Source organism: Falco cherrug, chromosome 19 (genome assembly GCF_023634085.1).
Source record: "Falco cherrug isolate bFalChe1 chromosome 19, bFalChe1.pri, whole genome shotgun sequence".
NCBI classification, from domain to species: Eukaryota; Metazoa; Chordata; class Aves; order Falconiformes; family Falconidae; genus Falco; species Falco cherrug.
Genome location: NC_073715.1, coordinates 1,543,873 through 1,562,666, shown reverse-complemented (window position 1 = coordinate 1,562,666; position 18,794 = coordinate 1,543,873). Strand labels below are relative to the sequence as shown.

Below are 18,794 nucleotides of genomic sequence, written 5' to 3'. Positions count from 1 at the left end.
CCCCCGACCATCGAGTGTCAGTCCTCCCGCGGCGTAGAGCGGCTTCCGGCGGCGCCTGTGCGTGGCCGCCGTGGAGGAACCGGAAGGGCTGGGAAGATGGCGGCGGCAGTGGGGAGAGCCTGGGGCAGCCGGCGGATGGAGGTCGCTGCGAGGAGCTGCCGGGGCTCGCTCCCGGCCTGGTGGGGGCTGCTCCGGGGGCTGCTTCTGGCCGTGCTGGCAGCGGGTGAGCCTGGCTGGGAGAGGGACGGGGCAGGCCTGGCCTCCCCCGTGTGGGACCGCTCCGCGAGGAGGAGGAGGTAGGGAGGGCCTCGCCTGGCTCCCTTGGAGATGGCGGCTCTGGGAGCCCTCGCCTGTCCTCTGAGTTGCGGAGGGGCTCGCCTTTCCCCCGCCCCGAGCTGGGGAGAGCCGTCTGGGATGCGAGGAGCCCCGGGTTGCCCCCTCTGAGGTGCGGCTGTGTCTTCTCCCCAGGCTCCTGCCAGGGGAACTCTGTTGAGAGGAAGATCTACATCCCCCTGAACAAAACGGCACCGTGCGTTCGCCTCCTGAATGCCACCCACCAGATCGGCTGCCAGTGTGAGTACTGCTGCGGGGCCCTGGGGCTGCTCCTTGGGCTGGGCACGCCGTGGGCGATGCGGTGTGAGTGCTGCCCCGCCGTTGGACTTGCCTAGATAGGTACTGCCCTTCTCTTCCAATCCGGCTCTAGTCGTGCTGAATGCACTGACCTGCTTCTGCTAAATCGAGGGGTGGAGGTCTTGGAGAGGTTGTGTTCCTACAGACCTCAAAAATCCCTGCCAAGACTGAGAGCAGCGTTTTGAGCTCATGCAGTCAATGCGCACACAGGACAAAGCCAGGCCACAGGTTCTAGGGGTGCGCGGCAAAGCTGTGAGCACTGCAGGGTGTGTTAGGGCTTAACAAGGTACTAAAGAAAGGGAGCAGGGAGCGAAGAAGTGAGGAAGCGACATCTGAAAGGAGTGGAATGTTTGGCTGAGCTGCTTGTGCAGTGCTTGTTAACTGGTGAGGGGTTTTTTGTCATATTGAAATGGCAAAGGCAGGACTGCATGACTGTTAAAAGATAAGGGAACCCCATTCATGCAGTATTCCTGGCTGAAGTTAGTGTGAGTCAGCATTTTGCTCATTTCCCATTTCGTTTTGCTTCCGCAGTGAGCCAGTCCCTGCAGCGGAGATTGTCAGCTGCCGCTACAGGGTAGCACAGCTGCGCTTGGGCTGTCAAATAACCGAGGGTACAAAGTTCTCTGGCTCCTCTTCCATGCTCTGTGTGCGCCTGCTGTTCGGGCGGACAGCCGTATGCCATCCCATTTTCCCAGTTGCAGGCAGTTTCTGACAACGGCAGCAGTTACTAACTCTGCGGGTTGACAAAGTGCTTGTTTTTATCAGTAGCTTCTTATGAAAGTGCTTTGTGCATCGTCTGTTTTCTTTGGAACAGAGCAAAATGACAAGCAGTGGACCTGCTTTTTGCTAATCCCCTTTGCTGTCACAATCTTTTGCCCCCTGGGCTCCTCCAGGCCTCAGGCTGAGCTGTCTTTGAGCTCTCAGTTTCTGAATTTGCAATCTTTTTGCTGAGGGGCAGCACTGAACTGCTGCTGGGGCTGTGGTACTTGAGGCAGGTCCTGTCCCCTCCAAGTGCCTTTCTGCCTCAGGGCCTCAGTTTCCTGCTATCCTTCCTTATGCTCTTCAGTCACAGGAGACTCATAGTGCTTAGCTGAAGGTCCTGATGTGCTTAAAAGATGCTTTCAGAGTGTGAGTGCTTATTTCTTAATCTGTGCTGTTCAGCGGTGTTTTTTCCCCCTACTAAAACCACTGCTCCTTTTTCTGTCTTGCTCTAGCTAAATAGTGCCACTTCACCAGATTGCTCCCTCCAGCCCTCTAAATCCACGAGCTGTTCTTCCCTAAAGCCCTTAGTGGCATACTGCCCTGCTATTCTGGGGTGGGTTGAGGGTGTGAATGAAGTAGATCCCTGGGAAACACGGAGGGCCCACTCTCTTTCCACAGCCTCCATCAGTGGAGACACGGGCGTGATCCATGTGGTTGAGAAGGAGGAGGACCTGAACTGGGTGCTTGCTGATGGCCCGCATCCACCCTACATGATACTGCTAGATGGGAACCTCTTCAACAGGTCAGTCATCACCAGTTTTTATCTCCCCAGGGTGAGTGGAGTCTAGAAGACCAACGTGGGTCTCTAGTCTGGTGATGAAAACATCATTTTTCAAGTAACAGATGGCAGGATCAGCCTTGATACTGCACTGCAGTATAGCGAGGTTGTTTGTAGTTTTACTGTGGTTTAGTGCCTGAATTTATTTCTTCTTAAGTGGGCTGCTTTGCTGTTAGAAGAGCTCTGCTCTCTCTGAATTCTCATGCCGTGTTCATCACGGTAGAAGTTACTGAAGTTCATTGAACAATGTGATTAAGATCGGTCACATCTCTTCCTGGGTTGAGCAGGAAAGAAGTGGCTGAAGTTTTCTGCTTGTTGCTGTGTCTGTAATCTTACGCAGTTCTGAGAACATTAAAGAAAAAGGGACATAGTGGTTTTGATCAAAAGCATCATCACATGCTTGATCGTAATAATGTCAGTGTTAGCATGTCTTGGACTGTAACTCTTCATTAATGAATTTGTCATTTCAGTCATATTTTCTCTCTTCCAGGAGGGTAATGCTGCAGCTGAAGGGAACCTCACGCGTGTCAGGCCTTGCTGTGGCCACTGCCAAACCTAGCCCTCCCCAGGGCTTCTCTCCTGGTTTGAAGTGCCCCAACGATGGGTTTGGTAAGGAAATGTTAAGTCTTCATCCTTGTTGGGAGGAAGAGAAATGGTGCCTCTACATCATATGGCCAAAGAAAGAAGTGCCAAGGATGGCTGAACTTGTAGCTACACTTAACATAAAATCATGTTTAAGATGACAGGTTCAATATGTTCTTTCAGAGTAGTTTGTCTGAGCTGGAATCCTGTCATGTCTCAGCAAGGGCTGGGGCAGGTGTTGAGGGGAAGACTGTTAGATAAGCTGGCTAAAACAGCATTAAGTCCCTAAAGTGTTAAACCTGACCAAGGGTTGTTGTAACTTCTTTTTCTTTAGTGTGAGAAACTCATACTTTGTCCACACTCAGTCATTAAAGCGTCTTGTGTTTGCATAGATCGAGCGGAGGGTGCGTTTACCTCTCTGCCTGGGCCAGTCGCTACTTTCTAAGATGACATTTTGCCTCCCTGAATTCCCTCTGTGGTTTCAGTTAGGTTTTCATTTCGCTGTTTTTTCATGCAGCAAACTTAACTGTATTGCGCTTTGAGGGGAGAAATTGCTACACCTTCCGTAGTTTGCACAAGGCTTTCTGCTGTGCAGGATGCCGTGTGCGCTCCTGTGATGAGTTCCGTGTGCTGGCATTTGTCGTGTCTCTGCCTTCATGCTGTTTGCACAGTATTGAGGTGTTAAAATGATTGGCACGTTATGGATGCCTGAGGGGTACTTCCAACACATGATGAGCTCAGAAAATGCGGGTTTGTATGTTCTGCCTTTTGAGGTATAATGTTTCTCTGTGTGCCTCCTCCGCTCTCTCAGCATGTGATAAATGCTCACTGAGTGCTCATGCCAGCCTCCTGGCATGTGATGACTTCAAGTGTGCATGTTACTCGTTCTCTCTGCGTGGCACAGTGCTCTGTCTCTGCCACTCTGCCGCATGCAGTGACCAACTCTGTCTCTCCAAGCTTTTGTCAGCTGGTTCCTCAGCCCATAATGGTGCTCATTTTGTATTTGCTGCTATTTGCTCAGCAGGCCCTACCTCTCCTGCAGTCTGTTATTCTCTTGCAGGCTCAGATTTGCCCATTTCTTTCTGTTTCCAGGTGTCTATTCCAAAGATTATGGCCCTCAGTTTGCACACTGCAATAAGACTGTGTGGAATCCTGTGGGGAGTGGGCTTTCCTATGAGGATTTTGACTTCCCTATTTTTCTCCTTGAAGATGCCAATGAGACACAAGTTATTAAGCAGGTACTGTGCTTCCTCAGCGAGGAGGGAGGAGAGGGGAACCACCACACAGTCCAGCAAAGGGGGGAGAAGTTTTGTTTTCTCTCCACTTAGATGTGGAAGTCTATACAGTAAAAATACATGGTCCCATTTTATTTGCAGTACGCAGTGCTATTACAGAAGGGCTAAGTTTTGTAATGATTTTTATTTCCATCCAGTGTTATCAAGACCATAATGTCCCTCGTGATGGATCTGGCCCCGAGTACCCTCTCTGTGCCATGCAGCTTTTTTCCCACATGCACGCTGTCACCAGCACTGTCACCTGCATGAGACGCAGCTCCCTCCAAAGCACCTTCAGCATTAATCCAGGTGAGCAGAATCCTCTTTCCTTGTGGGACGAGGCTGGTGGTAAAAATCCCAGTGGAATACAGTTGTGCAAAGAAAGAAAATTTTAGAGTTTCCCTTAAAGGCTTGTTTGCCTGCTTAGCCTTTTCAGGATACACTGTTGAAGTGGTAAGGAATTTTGGGCTAGGTTTGTCATCGGTTCGGAAAATAACACATAGAAGAGATGCTGGCTGAGAAAGGCACCTGATAGCTGCTACGTAGATCATCTGGAATGGCTCTGAGATTGCTGCTCCATTAGACTCTGTGTACGTTAGTCAAAATCCTGGTCCTGGTGAATATTTTGCCCGTGATGTTCCTGGGGCTGGGACTTCACTGCTGCTGAGCAAAAGTTTGTTCATCTGATAGAGCTACCGATGAGCTGCAGCTGACCAGAAATCTCATTTCTCACTTGTCACTGCTGTTGTCTCAACTCAAGCAATGTTTTTTCTGCTTCCTAGAGGTGGTATGTGATCCTCTTCTTGATTACAATGTGTGGAGCACCTTGCAACCTATCAATTCCTCTGGAAAAGTTGATCCTGAGAAGGAAGTTATTATTGTCGCTACACGAGTAGGTACCTCTTAATCTTGATTTGTAGAGCATGGACTGGAAGGATTCTGGGAAGATGTGGGCTTCGACTTTCATAGGAATATACTTCTCTCATATATTTTCATTTCTTCCCATGTTCCAAACCTTTTAGATCTGACTGGCTGCTGTGCTTCTGCAAGTACGAGCCTTTTAGTTGGTGGGTTTACCCATTGTTTCGATATGAGGACATCTGCCTTTTGTTTCTTTCTGTCTTGTTATGTGAGGGGGTTTTTTTCAGCATTTTCTTCACTGATGGAACTAGACAAGTAGAAATAGTCAGTGTCTGTAACACTTTCCTAAGATATTTTGCATCCTTAAGAAGTGTTGCAGAGAGGGAGATGGCATGGTTAGCTCATCTGTGCTTCTTGGGGGGGAGAGGCTGAATCACATGAAGATTTTGTTGTGTGTCAAGTCAGTGTCAAAGCTGAGAAAGAAGTTCGCTTCCCTGTCTAGCAGTCAGTGTTACAGTCACTTTTACACTCTCCAGAGATGCAAGTTCCAAACTCCATCTTGTCACCATCTCAGAGACTCATGCTGAACAGTGCATTAAAATCATGGCACACTTGCTGTTCTCAGTTCTGGGGTTAGGGCTGAGTGGGGGGGGTGGCAGCAGGGCTCTGAGGCCTCAGGACTGCCACAGCAGTGTAGTCAGTATTTTAAGTTTCGTTAGGTGGGGTGCTTCGATTCTTCCCTTACCAGTAGGCTGAGTGGGATAGGAGCAAGGTGATAGATTTGCTTTCTCAACACAGAATTCCTCTGTCTATGTGCAAGTTTCTTACACCTCCTGTTCGTGCTTACAGATTGACAGCCATTCCTTCTTCTGGAACATTGCACCCGGGGCAGACAGTGCTGTCTCTTCTTTTGTGACCCACTTGGCTGCTGCTGAAGCCCTTCATAAAGTGTCAGATGTTCATTTGCTGCAAAGGAATATAATGTTCACCTTCTTCCAAGGGGTAAGAGCAGCGGCATCGCTCCACCATTTGGCTTGTTCTAAGGTAGCAAATCAGTCCTTGGCTCCCTGCACGTGAACTTTTTCCCTACTGTTTTTGCAGAATCATTTGTCTGCAGCCCCACACTGTGGTTCTCTCTGCTCCCCCAGTGATAACAGGATCTTAATTGCACTGGGATAACAACAGCAGATGGAGCTTCCACTGGGGCAACCCATATTCTGCCCCACAGTTCATTCTGGATGAATGACTCAAACTTTGCTTTCCCTCCTCTCTCCTCCCAGAGTGCCTGGTGGTACCTCTCTTCTCTGCCTCACCCCCATTCAGGATGAACTGCAATGGTCAGGCTCTAAATTCTGAAATGAAGCCCAGAAAAGGCTAGATTAAAAATATATGTGTTGACAGCAGCAAAATGTAGCTCATTTCTGAGAGCCCAGCGCTGGAGTTGGCAGCTGTGGAAAAGCAGAACAAGCCTGTGGAGGAGGGACTGATGGCCAACAGCTGATGTTCCCCTCAAGGCATCTACATTGATGGCTTCTTTTGTGCAGCTTTGTGAAACTGGCTCCCACAGCCCCACGCTGTGGCCATGTGATTCCTTCATTCACCCTCCTCAGCGCATATATCCCTAGTCAGAATTTCCCTGGGGGAGACGGGCATCTAGCGCTATGGAATGGACCTTCTCTGTCATAGGAGGAATGATAAGACTCGACTGTGAATTAGTCAAGGGGGAAGTCTGGGGGCTGGCTGACTTCATTGCCGTTCTTTGTCGTGGGGATTCTCTTCTTAGGGGCACCTATTCTTCCCCAGGCAATGCTCAGCTTCTTGCAGCTCCCTTGACAAACTCGGGTCTGTCATCTAGCCTTCCCTCCCTTTTTTCCAGGGAAAGAGAGACCCTTCCTTTCTGGAAAGCTTCATGTGTTTAATTTCTAGCATGGAGAATTTCCCTTTTCCCTGACTTGCTGTTCTCCATACCAAAAAATGAAGAGGATGACTTACGCCAGAGTAAAGGCTGTATTAATGCCTTTCTGCTTTTACTCACAATAACAGTATCTTGTAAGATATCGGTAAGAGCCCGCGTAAGTCTGGCTCTGTGCCTTTTTCGCTTGTGGAATTCAGTAGCTGTCCCCTGGTTTTTTGCCGTTTGCCTTCGTTTTTGTCCTTTGCCTCCGTCCCTTCCTACAATACCTTGGTCTTTGGAGCCAGGCACAATGTAATATTTGCTTTGGTGGTTTGGTGTGTGCCAGGCTTTGCGAAGCTTCAGAAATATTTGGTGCAGTAGTTGGCCCTCAGACGCTTGGTTTTGGTCCACCTCAGCCTCTCAAACATTGCCGCTGTGCCAGGCAGCTATCTGTGTGCGATTCATGTACGATATTTTTTTCCTGTTGCAGGAGACCTTTGATTACATTGGCAGCTCACGAATGGTGTATGATATGGAAAAAGACAAGTTTCCTCTCCGCTTGGACAACATTCATTCATTTGTGGAGTTGAATCAGGTGTGGGATAAGTTAGGGGACTTTTTTATTGCCTGTTTCTCTGTGATAATTTAGCTGTGGTTTTCCCAGCCAGCTTTTCACTGGTTTTGGTTTTCCCTGGACTAGACTACCCTGCTCTGTAAGACTCACTGGTGTCCAGTCATGTACTTACTGTGTTTGGGGCTTTTTTTTTGCAGGTGGCTCTAAGGAATGACTCTGTTCTATGGATGCATACAGACCCTGTCTCTCGGCTGAATGAGTCTGTTGAAGTGCAGGTAATCGAAAGCAACCTGCAGCTGTTCATCTAACCAAAATGCTGTGGGATCTTTAGCACACTGCAGATGATCAGGATGTTAACGTTTCCAGAGAAATTACACATCTGAAAGAATAGCAGAACATTTTCTCTTCTTTCAGGTTAGAAGCTTGCTAGATATTTTGAGTAATAGCAGCACGGGAGCAAGCGTGACTTTGCAGGAAGCTGGATATTCGCAGCCTCTTCCCCCGTCTTCCTTCCAGCGCTTTCTTCGGGCCCGGCACATCCCCGGCGTGGTCCTAACGGACCACAAGACTGCCTTCCAGAACAGGTACTTCTCCGGGGTCGAAGGGCCAGGCCAAAGGCAGCGGAGCCGGCAGAGGGCATCTGAGCTCCTGCAGCGCCTCTGCCAGGGGTATGCTGCCTAACATACATGTAGAGCCGCAGTCTGGGGGGAGTGGAGGAGCAAACATGTGCCATGTAATTGAACAAGCGCAACATAATTATTCTGACAACCGAAAGAAATCCAGTTTTGTACAGAAAATGTTCCCCACAGCTGGCTGGAAGCCAGAGGTGAGCAAATGGCAACTGAGCGTGCCTAAGCCTCATCTGTTCTTCCAGAAGCTAGCTGCCTTTTCTTTTTTTTTTTTTTTAATATAGCTTTCTATTTGTGATGGCAAAAAGCCCCAGGCATTGGAAAGGGCACTTTCATTCACCCCACATGACCCTGCTACAGCACGTTCCTGGGGGATCCCCAGCTCCTCTTCAACGTTGGAGTGGAAATGTGGGGTAGAGGACAGACATATGCCTCTCCCCTCTTCCCTAAACTTGTCAAATCCTCTCTTTCTCTTCATCCTCTGTCCTTCTCCGCTGTTTCTGAGAACCTCTGTGGCAATTAAGGGCTTCCCTTTCACCTCTAAATCTGCACAGCTCTAAAGAAGAGCTGGCTTGGAGAAAAGCACAACTTGCTGCTGTGTGACCCAGCTTTACACCGGGGGGGATCAGTCCCAGGCTGGCTGGGAATGTCAGATGCACAGACCACGCAGTGGGCTCTCAGCCCAGTTCCTAGTTCAGCTGGCTGTGCTGCAGACACCTTGGTGTAAATCTCTCGTAGGGTTCACTTGGAATTTCTTGCTGCCTTCAAGATAAGGCATTAATAAAATCCACTGGCAGGACTTGCAGCAAAAGCCCTCCTCCCGGGAGACCTTCCGCATGGGTTGTCCTTGCCTCAGTTTCTCTACCCATTTAATGGATTGGGCTGTCGCCCACCTGAAAGCTAATCACAGCTTGTAAATTGCTTGGAGATCCTCAGATGGGAGAAGCTGTGGAAGGGCCAAGTTAATTATAAAGCCTCATTAAATGGTTTAAGGAGCGTGTGGCAGGGCAGTGCTTTGGCAGGGCTGTATCTCTGCTCCCAGGAGACTGCTCCCACTGTTTGCTTTAGGCACACTCTGAACTGAATTCCATGCCCTGTGGTTTCTTTCTGCCCCTCCCCAACCTCTGTTTGCCTTCTTCTTTTCAGATACTACCAGAGCATGTACGACACTCCAGAGAACATCCGGATGCAATACCCCGAGGGGCTTAGCCCTGAGGAGACCTTGGAGTATGTCACAGACACAGCCAAGGTTCCTACTTTGCATTTTCTGTAGCTGCTTTGGGTGGGGGCAGATAGAAGCAGGGTCACGGGGAGAGGGGGCAAGCTGGTTTCAACAAGGGAAGAAAGAAGGCGGGAGCGCTTTGTACAGTGACAGAGGTAATAGGCACTCAAATGCTAGCACGGTGTAAGTGTTTTGATGGATGTGTAGATTCTGGCTTGCTCTCCTTGCTTGTTTTGCTGGATCTGCCTATCTTGATTAACACAGAGCACTCTTCCTTTGCAGTCCCTGGCAGAAGTTGCCACAGTGGTCGCCCGTGCTCTCTACCGGCTTGCAGGGGGAGCCAACAACACCTCTGCTATTCAGGCAGATCCAAAAACGGTACGAGCAGATGGAATTGAGTCCCTGGCATCTCTGATGAGCCCTCACGTACTTCCCTTCTGTCTCTGTTTATATGTGTTTACACAGCATGCTGTCCTGTCTGTCTCGGTGAGGGCTTTGCCTCCCCCCCTTCTCTCTTTCCCCACCACAGCTGAATGAAAAACCTTTCGCCCTTCTCTAGTTCCTTGCCTCTCAATCTCAGGGCAGACATGAAGCTTCACAAGCCCTCTACAACACAGAGCTCCTTTATCCTCGTTCCACGAAGCAGAAGAGGGAGCTGAGGTGAAATGGCAATGTGTGCCACAGGGATCAGCTAAGGAGTCGGTGGAGCTGGAATCAAACCCAATTTTCACGGCTCGATCCTGAATTATATACAGTTGTGACATAGAGTCTCTCCTTCACTTGGCCCCTGTAGTGGGGAATATCTGTCAGCCAAATAATCTTGAGAGGAGTAGCTGTTAAGGTGCTATTTTCTCTCCTCTTTGTATAAACCAATTTCCATCTCTTTCCAGGTCACTCGAATGCTGTATGGGTTTCTGATTAAAATGAACAATTCCTGGTTTCAGTCCATCATTAAACCAGACATAAAAGGAATTCTGGGTAAGAGCAACATAGGGAAGAAGAACAAGGGGATGGGTTTGACCCCATATGTTACCTGGCAGCTTTCTAAAGCGCCATAGTAACATTGCCTGCTTCTGGCCATCTCCCTGCCAATCCCATTTCTCTGACTGTTCCAGGTGATGTTCCCCAACACTACGTTGCCGTTTCCAGCCCTGTGAACACTACCTACCTTGTGCAGTATGTCCTGGCCAACCTCACCGGCACTGTTGTTAACCTCACCAAGGAAGAGTGCCTGAACCCTGAAAAGACACCCAACAGTGAGAAAGAAGTAAGTTAGAGTGGGATGATAGGCAAGGACAGATCTGCTGTCCAGTTAGGTGGTTTCTGCTTCTGAAGAAGGCTGGTTAGGAAGGCTTGCTATTGCTAGTAATAACACGTAGGAGGACTGGGAAACTCCTCCAACAAGGAGGCATCTTAAGGCCCAAGGGCAGGGGAGAAGTGGGCAAAAGCATCCCCTGACAGCAAGAACAGTCAGTAAAGCCCCTCGCTCTCTCTCTCCCCAGACACAGGTAACGTTCCAGAACAAGGGGATAGCCTGGTTGGTTGCTAGTGGCTGTTTGCTGTCTCTTACTCTCCCGTTTTCTTTGCAGATGTATGAATATGCCTGGGTGCAGGGTTCCCTGGACCCTAACTCCACGTCACGAATCCCCTACTGTGTTCGGTCAACAGTTCACCTAAGCAAAGCACTCTCTCCCGCCTTTGAGCTGAGACAGTGGGGATCTACAGAATACTCCACATGGACAGAGAGTCGGTGGAAAGAGATCCGTGCCCGAATATTTCTGGTAGCCAGCAAGGAGCTAGAGGTGAGTTTGTGCACGTCTGAAAAGAAAACGGAGAAAGAAAGTGAGGCTAGCTTTGAATAATGTCTCCTGACAGCTGGAGAAACAGTTCAGAGTTTGTTACAAGATCTTGTGCCATCATTCTGTGCCCAGATAAGAGCAGCCAGGCTTTGATCCTTGAAAATGAGGTAACCGAGAACGCATCGCTGGTGATAACCCTACCACCTCCAGCCATTTGTGGGTTAATAACATAGTCATTGGGGCCTAGACAGTGCAGAATAATCAAGAGTCCCAGGAGCAGGCTGAGCTCTGTGAATAAAAGATAGAAGTGACGGGAGTCTTAACCCCTTCCCCCAGCACAGGGAGCCAGGTTTAGCCGTTAAGGTGTTTTCCTTGATTCACAACCCAGATCTTCCTGCCAATCGAATCCCCTCGACAGCACAGAAAGAAATTTTGCCCAAACTGTCACAAAGCGGCTGTTGGTTCCATGTCTGACGTTCCAAGCAGCCCTGAGCTGGGGGTGATGTGGCTTAAGCACCAGCAGAAGAAGGGTTAAGCACACAGTTACTTTGGGACTCTGTGCCTGTCTGGATGCCCTCTGGTTGGCTGTTAATGATGTCATACCCTGTCAGGACAGATGCTGGCGTCATCATGTGCTGGGGCTAAGCCACCCAAAGGCCCTGCAAGCCCAGGCAGTTGTTGGGGTGGTTATTTGAAATCGGAGCAGTTGGTTTGGGTGGCACTGGGCCTTTTTAGCACTGTCAGGCAAGCACAGCGCTCTGCCCGTGTCTCTCGGCCTGTTGCAGATACAGGTGCCCTGGAGATGCACAATTTGAGCCCGGCCATCACCAAAGTGTTGACCAGAGAGAAAATGTACTGAGGGAGTTGTAGCAGCACGTGGGTGTCTGGACGCTGTGTGGGGACTGTTCTGAGATATCTCAGGGAGACTGGGAGCGGCAGTCCTACCACGCAAGGAGAAGGGTTGGCAGGAAGGAATCTGATGAGGTTTTAGACCGGTCTGGCACTTCAGCTTCAGGAAAGGTGCTGAGCAGGAGGTAATCTCCGCTAGGCAAAGGCTATCGGCAGGTGTTGATTCTGCCAGCAACTGTGCCTGTTAAAGGTGTTTGCATTTCCTTGCTGGAGGAGATGACAGTTCATGCAGGAGTAGCCAAAGTATTACATTAAATACTTGCTAAAAATCTTTGCGAACTGCGTCGACTGCTCTGAAACACGATATGTCCTTTATCCGTGATACAACTTTTAAACATGGGTTTGTGTTGGGCTGTCTTGCACTGTCAGGGAACCACAACGAAAGCTGACCTGGTCCGTGTCTGGTAGTTGCTTTTGCCTAAGGCTGTAAGTTCCTTGGAGTATCTTTTTATTTTAATATACTTAGCGCCTCGGTGGTGAGCTGGTCTCTGTAGCTTTCTGGTGGAGCCCCCCCCCCCCCCATTCAGTGCAAATTCTGTGAGGTGCTGCAGGGTCTGTGTTTGTAACAACAATGCTGAAGTGTATTTCTCATCCCTTCCTAGATAATCACTTTGGTTGTGGGCGTTGCCATTCTGATCTTCTCTCTCCTCGCCACGTATTTTATCAACGCCAAAGCGGATATACTTTTTAGCATCCCGCGGGACCCTGGGGCTGTGGCTTACTGAAGATGCTCTCAGGGCGTGAGAAGTCCTAGCCCTTGGATTACAATTGTCAAAGATAAAACTACACTGGAATGCCCCTCTCTCTGGATAGGGATGCAAATGGTTCTCTCCAGAGCTTCCGTGCTCGGCTTCTGGGGACTGAGCCCTAAGACGTAAGAGACTTTCCCAGAAAACCGTGCCGACCAAGCCCTAAAGAAACTGTGACTGAGGAGTTCCCAAAGCCTTTCTTTTTAATTTGTCCTTACTTCTGAGCAACTTGAGAGGATTGGTCCTGAGTGCCACTGAGACGACAATGTGATGGATGTGTTGCCTAAATGAAGGCAAAGGTGGAAAGGGGAAAGGTATTTTCTCTGGGGTGTACGTGGACCAGCAGATTTCCGTGGTGTCTGACAGCACAGGCTGCCTGTTAATGTCCTGACAGTTGCTATGAATCTGTCTATACTACAATGCAGGGAGGGCAAGGTATGTTTAACAGAAGATTAGATGTAAAATGTCCTTTTTTTAATGGTGCAATATTTTCTGGGTTTTGTATATATATATAAATAGTTCCGTTTAATTAAAAAAAAAAATCTCCACTTACAAATTAACCCATTGCCTGGTTTGTCTTAGTTGCTGCCAAAAGGACCAAAAACACTGGGTGTTGCAATATGTTTTGGTCTCGGGAGAAACAGAGTTTGTCTTACTTGGTTTTTGACCGACATTGACATTTTGAATTCTTTCTACAGCTGGGCAAAAGCAAGACATTATGCCCTCAGACAGGACAGGGGATTAACTCCCTCTTGTTTAGACTGTAAGCTCTCCAAGGCAGGGATGGCTGATCGCTCCAAACAGTGCTTTGTATGATGGTACCTTGATCTCAGTCAATCCCCAGGCACTGGTATAATAAACGTGTTTTTTAATGAGCGTGCTCACACACTTTGTTTCCTTCGAGGCTGGACTCTCGGGGCTAGCAGTTATGACTGACTGGGCACTTGGATATCCCTGGTTGTTTCTTTTGTATGAAAATTCACTTATTCTTCGGCGATCATGATTTAGAGGTGTGATAGTGCAGTTGTCCAAAGCGAGGAGCTCAAAAATAGGTAGAGAGGATTAATTCCAGAAATCGGAGCTGACTAGCGCGAAAGCACTTTCCCTTCCCTAGAGGACAGTGAGGGCTTATTGTGTTTAAGTCTTTTCTCAACTAGGCGTACACTCTGGAGTTTTAAAGTAATTCAGACCTTGTACTTTCAGTGCTACCCTGAGGGAGACTTTTTCCACTTGCTAATGGATCCTGCTATCAGGAAGCTGCTCCTGATAGTCCGTGGAGTGTTTCTGAGCCTGATTTCTTTTCATTTCTCCTAGCAATACTGAAGAAACTCATATCTCAATTTACATGGAGATATCTTGTCTTTACAATAAGGATTTTCATAGCCTCTGACTCCTAATCTTTGGACTCATTCCAACTTTGTCAGAACAAAATCCCCAGAATTATCCACATAGACTATTTCTGTGCATGAAAGTATTTTGGGTGAGAGAGAGGACCTCAAGACAGCATGTGGTCTGGCAAAGAATTTTGTAGAATATGTTTTTCCTTCCCTAAGGTAAGTTTGTTACATTTTTTTTTTACATATGAAAATGCAAATCCTTCATTCATGGTGGAGCAGTGCTGTGTGGAGTGATGTTGGGATCAGTGATGGCTAATCAGCATCTGATAATTTTCAAATTAAAAATGCATCCTTCCCATAACTGCGGTCTCTTCCGTCTTTCAAATCTGGATTCTGAGCTTGGGTTTGGACTTTTTGGGGTTGTTGGGGTTTTTCTTTTTCCCCAAAGGCTTCTGGTTGGAATTTTTTTTCCCCCTTGTTTTCCCCATACAAACAGAAATAAGCCCTTTTACCACTCCCAGCCCCATTCTCCACTCCCAGCTTTTTGTTCGGAGCTGCTCTCTGGCGAGGCGAACAAACAGCTGCCTCTGTTGTCTGTGCCTACGCCGCTCCTTGGATGGCCAACAGGTCTCCCCTGTGGACAGTGCAATGAGCAACGCTCCTATCAGTGCCTGACAAAAGGAGGGGAGAAGCAAGGGGGTTAGGCTGGCAGGCGCTGCAGCACAGACACATTTTCTGCTGCTGCCAACGCTAGAGAACACAGCAAGTCTTTGCTTGACTGTCAGCCCAAAATTTACCCTGTGCTGGGGGTCTGCGTGTCCCTCGGACTCTGGGTGCCAGCGGTGTCACTGCACAGAGGGGTGAAAGGAAAGGCGGTGGCCAGTGCTGTTTTCAGCCCTCCTCAGTGTGTTTTGCCATGGTCAGTGGATTCATTTTGCTCAGCTGGCTTTTGATGATGAGGCTTGTGCCGCACAGCTCTGAGCCTTCCCTCCTCTGGGGAATTGGGCCTGAGTGTTGGATGAAAGGGGGTGGGGAAGAAATAGTCAGGATTGCGGGATTCGTCTGGGAAGTAAATGAGCTGCGAGAGTTGAGTCCTAGTCCCTAGGTTTCTCTTCCCTGTCCTTGCCCAGACTGGCTGCAGCCGCTTCCCTTTCCTTCGCAGCGCCCTTCTCTCACCGATGACGCTTCCCCTGCCACTGCCCTTTTCCACAGGGGTGAGGGGATGCTCTTGAGACCTTGAGGTGAACAGCACTTGAAGTACAAAAGTGTTTTGTTAAAGCAAAGCTAATGTTGGTGAAAGGAGCCGCTTTTTGTGTCGTGGAGAACGATAATCCCATTTTATATGGGAAACAAGACTGTGCAAAAAGGTCTTACATTCACCTGCATCCCTCTCCAGATCGTAAATGGGGGAGAGGAGAGGGGAAGGTGGGAGGAATCGGGATCTCTGTGACCGATGCAATCGTTCAGTCTCAGTCCTGATCTTCAAACAAAGAGCTGACAGTGGATTTGGGAGTTGCTCATTCCCCTCCACTGGGACCAGGGAAGCCTTTGCTGCTTTTGTGTACGACTGCTAAATCGCTGCCCCTTGGGGAGCTGCTGGCTGCTGCTTTAAGCCCAGAGTTCGTGTCTTAGCCCTGGAAAGACTCGCTCCTAAGCCATCCTTTCCATGCCTTCAGTCTGAGTACAGTTATCTGCCGTAGCTGCGTGCACCCAGTTTTAAAAATGGAACAGGCTTGACCCCTCACGTATCTCCCTGCGTAGCGGTGCAGTAGCTGCCCTTGGTTGGGGGCCGAGTTGTATCTCTAATTCGTGCTGCCCATCCTGGTGTAACAGCAGCTGTCCTCAGCTGCGCAAACCTTAAAGTTGATAACTCCCCTGATACACTTTTCCCCATCACTCCTGAGATTATGTGCATTAATTAGAGCATCCCTAATGCTAATAAGCAATGGGGAATAAGTGCCTTCTCAGTACATTAATGTGGAAAATAGTTTGGGTATTGGCATATATGTGGCTTTATTTGGATCTTTGCGATAGAAACAAGAGTACTGAGTTCTGCGGAGTAACTGGGTGCATTTTTAGGTGTGCTGGCTAGATAAGGTAGGGTCGGTCTTAAGTTGTGCTGGGTGATGGGGCCAAGCCGGTGGCACGGCCTCTTTGAGGTAGGCTGACGTGAATGAGAGAATTCCCCCATTCGAAGCCCATTTGCTTTGATAATTAGAAAAGTTTGCATGGGAAATTATGCAAAACATATGGAAAGCAAACAACTTTCTTGCTCTGTGTCTGGCTGTCTTTGAAGCAGCGGCTCACAGCAGAGTACCCCTGGCGGCCTCTTGGTCTAGGGAAGGGATGAAGCAAGCACCACTTGCATCTGTCGTAGCTGGTCCAGGAGGACGTATTCCAGCTGGGAAACAATTCACAGGAACGCTCCAGAGATACCTAGCCGTTTTCTGGCTTCGACAGATTTCTCCTGGCAAACCTCGCGACAGTGATTTAAGACGCTCTCCCAGCTGACATAGGTTACCGTCCCTAGCACAGTCAGCAGAGGAAACAAAAGCTCACTCCGTTTCAGTCCAGCATTGCAAACCAGTTCAGGTGCTGGGAAAACACTGTCTTCTGACTCTTAAGGCTTTGGCTTGTTGCTCCGAAGAATGAGTACTTCAGTTTCTTCCAGCACTATGGCATTTTAAGGTTGTTTTACATCATTCCTGGTCTAACCAGTTCTTCCTGATGCTTATAGATGCTGGACAGCTTTGAGTTCCATCCAAGCACTTGGCATCTTTGTGCACCTTTTAGGCACCAAGTTCAGCAGGTCAGTTATTCTGCTGGTTTGGTGAGATGGGGGTTCTGCAAGCTCTCGCCCCTGCTCGACACCTGACCAAAGAAACAGGGAAGAAAGGAGAAAGGGGCTGAGCAGCCAAGGGCAAATTTGCCCTCAAGAGATGGAGCCTGGAAGAAGCAAGTTCTGCAGCCATCTGCCAAGGGAAAAAGAAGTGATGCAACTTCTAGCAAGTCTTGCTGAGCAGCTCCTCAAAATAAACAGGCTGTTGACGCCAGCAAGGGCTGGGGCAGCTGCTCCCAGGGGCAGTTGCCTGTCTGCACCTTCCACTGTGTTTTGCTCTTGAGGGTAAAGGCTGCAGCACTGCTACTGTTCCCATCTCCTCTGTGCACCCAGCTCCTGGTGCTGGCAGGAGAGCCTTGGAGAAGATCAACCAGACACTGGAACTACCTTTCCAGTTGTGCTTGGAGAGAAGTAATTCACTACCTGTTGCCGGCGCTTTTGGCTGCAATGTGCCAAGCCAGGAGCAGAAACCCAGGGATCTCTGCTGCACTTTACTCCTGACTGTCCTCCAAAACCAGCCTCATCCCTGTACCTTGCCTCGCAAAGACCCGTGAGAAGTCCCATCCTTACTGATAACCCCCCAGACTCTCCGTGGAACTCCCACCCATGCCTCTGGTACTGAGATAGTGCTTGCATTACCCCAAACCACCTCCAGCTACATCAAAGCCCAGCCTAGGTTTTTTTTGGGCAGCCCCTGACTCCTCTTCTGAGGAGGGCAGCTGGCACATGCTGCCTCCGCCACAGAGCCCCCAGGCATCTTGCTGAGACACACATGCTCCCCCCCTTCATGCACACACATAATTTGCAAGCATCAATTTCCTCTCCTCTCTCCCCACGCAACTCTACCAGGGATTTCTGCACAAAAAGAAGATGCCACTGACTCTCTTGACCTCTGAACTCAGCTGCCTCCCAGGAGGCAGAGGGCTGGGGCTGAGCCCAGAGAGGAGGGTTTGCAGCTGCCCTTGTGCCCGGAGGGGGGAGACATATGGGGGTGACAGTCAATGAGACAAGGAGAAAGGAGAGGAAATGTGTGTTTTCTTAGCGCCCGGCCTCCCAGCTCCTGGGAACTTTATGGCTCTGGAATATTAAGAGGCAGGAAAGTTAATTAATGCCCAGAACAAAGCCAGGGCTGTTTGGCTTCTGGGAGAAGGAAGCAGTGGAGACAGGAAGAAAAAATTGGTGTCGTCTTAAGTAATTAGTTTTCTATGTTTTATCGGCAGCTAAAATAGAGATGATGTCCACTGTGGGGGTGAAGGGATTTTTTTTTTTTTTTTTTTTTTGGAGACCAAAGAAAGAAGCTTTCTGACAAAGGGCAGGAGAGGTTATTGGATGAGTTGTAGGAACAGCTACCATCACCTTACTCAAGCTTGGGAGATGGCAGAGCAGCATTTGTAGTACCATGCTCTCTGTCACTTCTGTGAGAAGTCACTGTTTCTCTTAGCTGAGATGACAGTGCTGCTCCTCACGTAGCATCCTTCCTCTCCAGTCTGCCCAGCTTCTGCTGCCTCTCCTGCTCCCGGCACTGGAGCCCAGCACCTGTGCTTTGGGCAGCAGTGGCTGCAGCTGGCTGGAGTCGAGCTGTCCCACAGATGGCCTTGCTGTGACTGTCATTCACCCCCTTCGCTCCTCCCTGATGGTCAGTATTGCAGCATGGCTGGACTCAGCTCCCAGCTGGGCTGTTGCCTGCCAGATATCTCACTCGGGATTTAGGGAGGCTGAGGTGTTGCTCCACGTACCACTTTAAGGCATATACAGAGGAGCCAGACCCTGTTTTCACAAGTGACAATTGCTTAAGCATGGACTATTCAAGGAAGAGCATTTAGCTTTAACTCCCAAATAAATAGATGGAGGAAACATGCTAGGGGAGATGCTACTCTGCATGCCTTTGAAACTGCGCTAGGTCTGTCTGTGCTGAATACTTTAAAAACTGAGCTTTGTGTGCCCTGTGCCTCGAG

The 18,794-nt window shown here is 49.2% G+C and overlaps 1 protein-coding gene across 1 annotated transcript; it reads left to right on the top strand.

Moving 5' to 3' along the window:
• Nucleotides 1-59: 59 nt before the first annotated feature.
• Nucleotides 60-13,539, top strand: NCSTN (nicastrin). The gene is made up of 17 exons (XM_014276428.2): nucleotides 60-223; nucleotides 469-573; nucleotides 2,011-2,134; nucleotides 2,661-2,779; nucleotides 3,845-3,990; nucleotides 4,185-4,335; nucleotides 4,809-4,918; nucleotides 5,737-5,889; nucleotides 7,272-7,376; nucleotides 7,553-7,630; nucleotides 7,770-7,939; nucleotides 9,131-9,233; nucleotides 9,489-9,584; nucleotides 10,097-10,184; nucleotides 10,322-10,473; nucleotides 10,796-11,008; nucleotides 12,517-13,539. Exons 1-17 carry the CDS (start codon nucleotides 97-99, stop codon nucleotides 12,637-12,639), a joined length of 2,163 nt encoding a protein of 720 aa, XP_014131903.2. The 5' UTR covers nucleotides 60-96; the 3' UTR covers nucleotides 12,640-13,539.
• Nucleotides 13,540-18,794: the final 5,255 nt, after the last annotated feature.

What these genes read in the sequence shown, in the direction of transcription:
- NCSTN (XM_014276428.2), top strand. Translation starts at nt 97, where the DNA reads ATGGCGGCGGCAGTGGGGAGAGCCTGGGGCAGCCGGCGGATGGAGGTC. An exon ending in GTGCCCCAACGATGGGTTTG is followed by an intron (nt 2,780 to 3,844) that starts GTAAGGAAATGT and finishes TTCTGTTTCCAG; the next exon opens with GTGTCTATTCCAAAGATTAT. An exon ending in ATGTCACAGACACAGCCAAG is followed by an intron (nt 9,234 to 9,488) that starts GTTCCTACTTTG and finishes CTTCCTTTGCAG; the next exon opens with TCCCTGGCAGAAGTTGCCAC.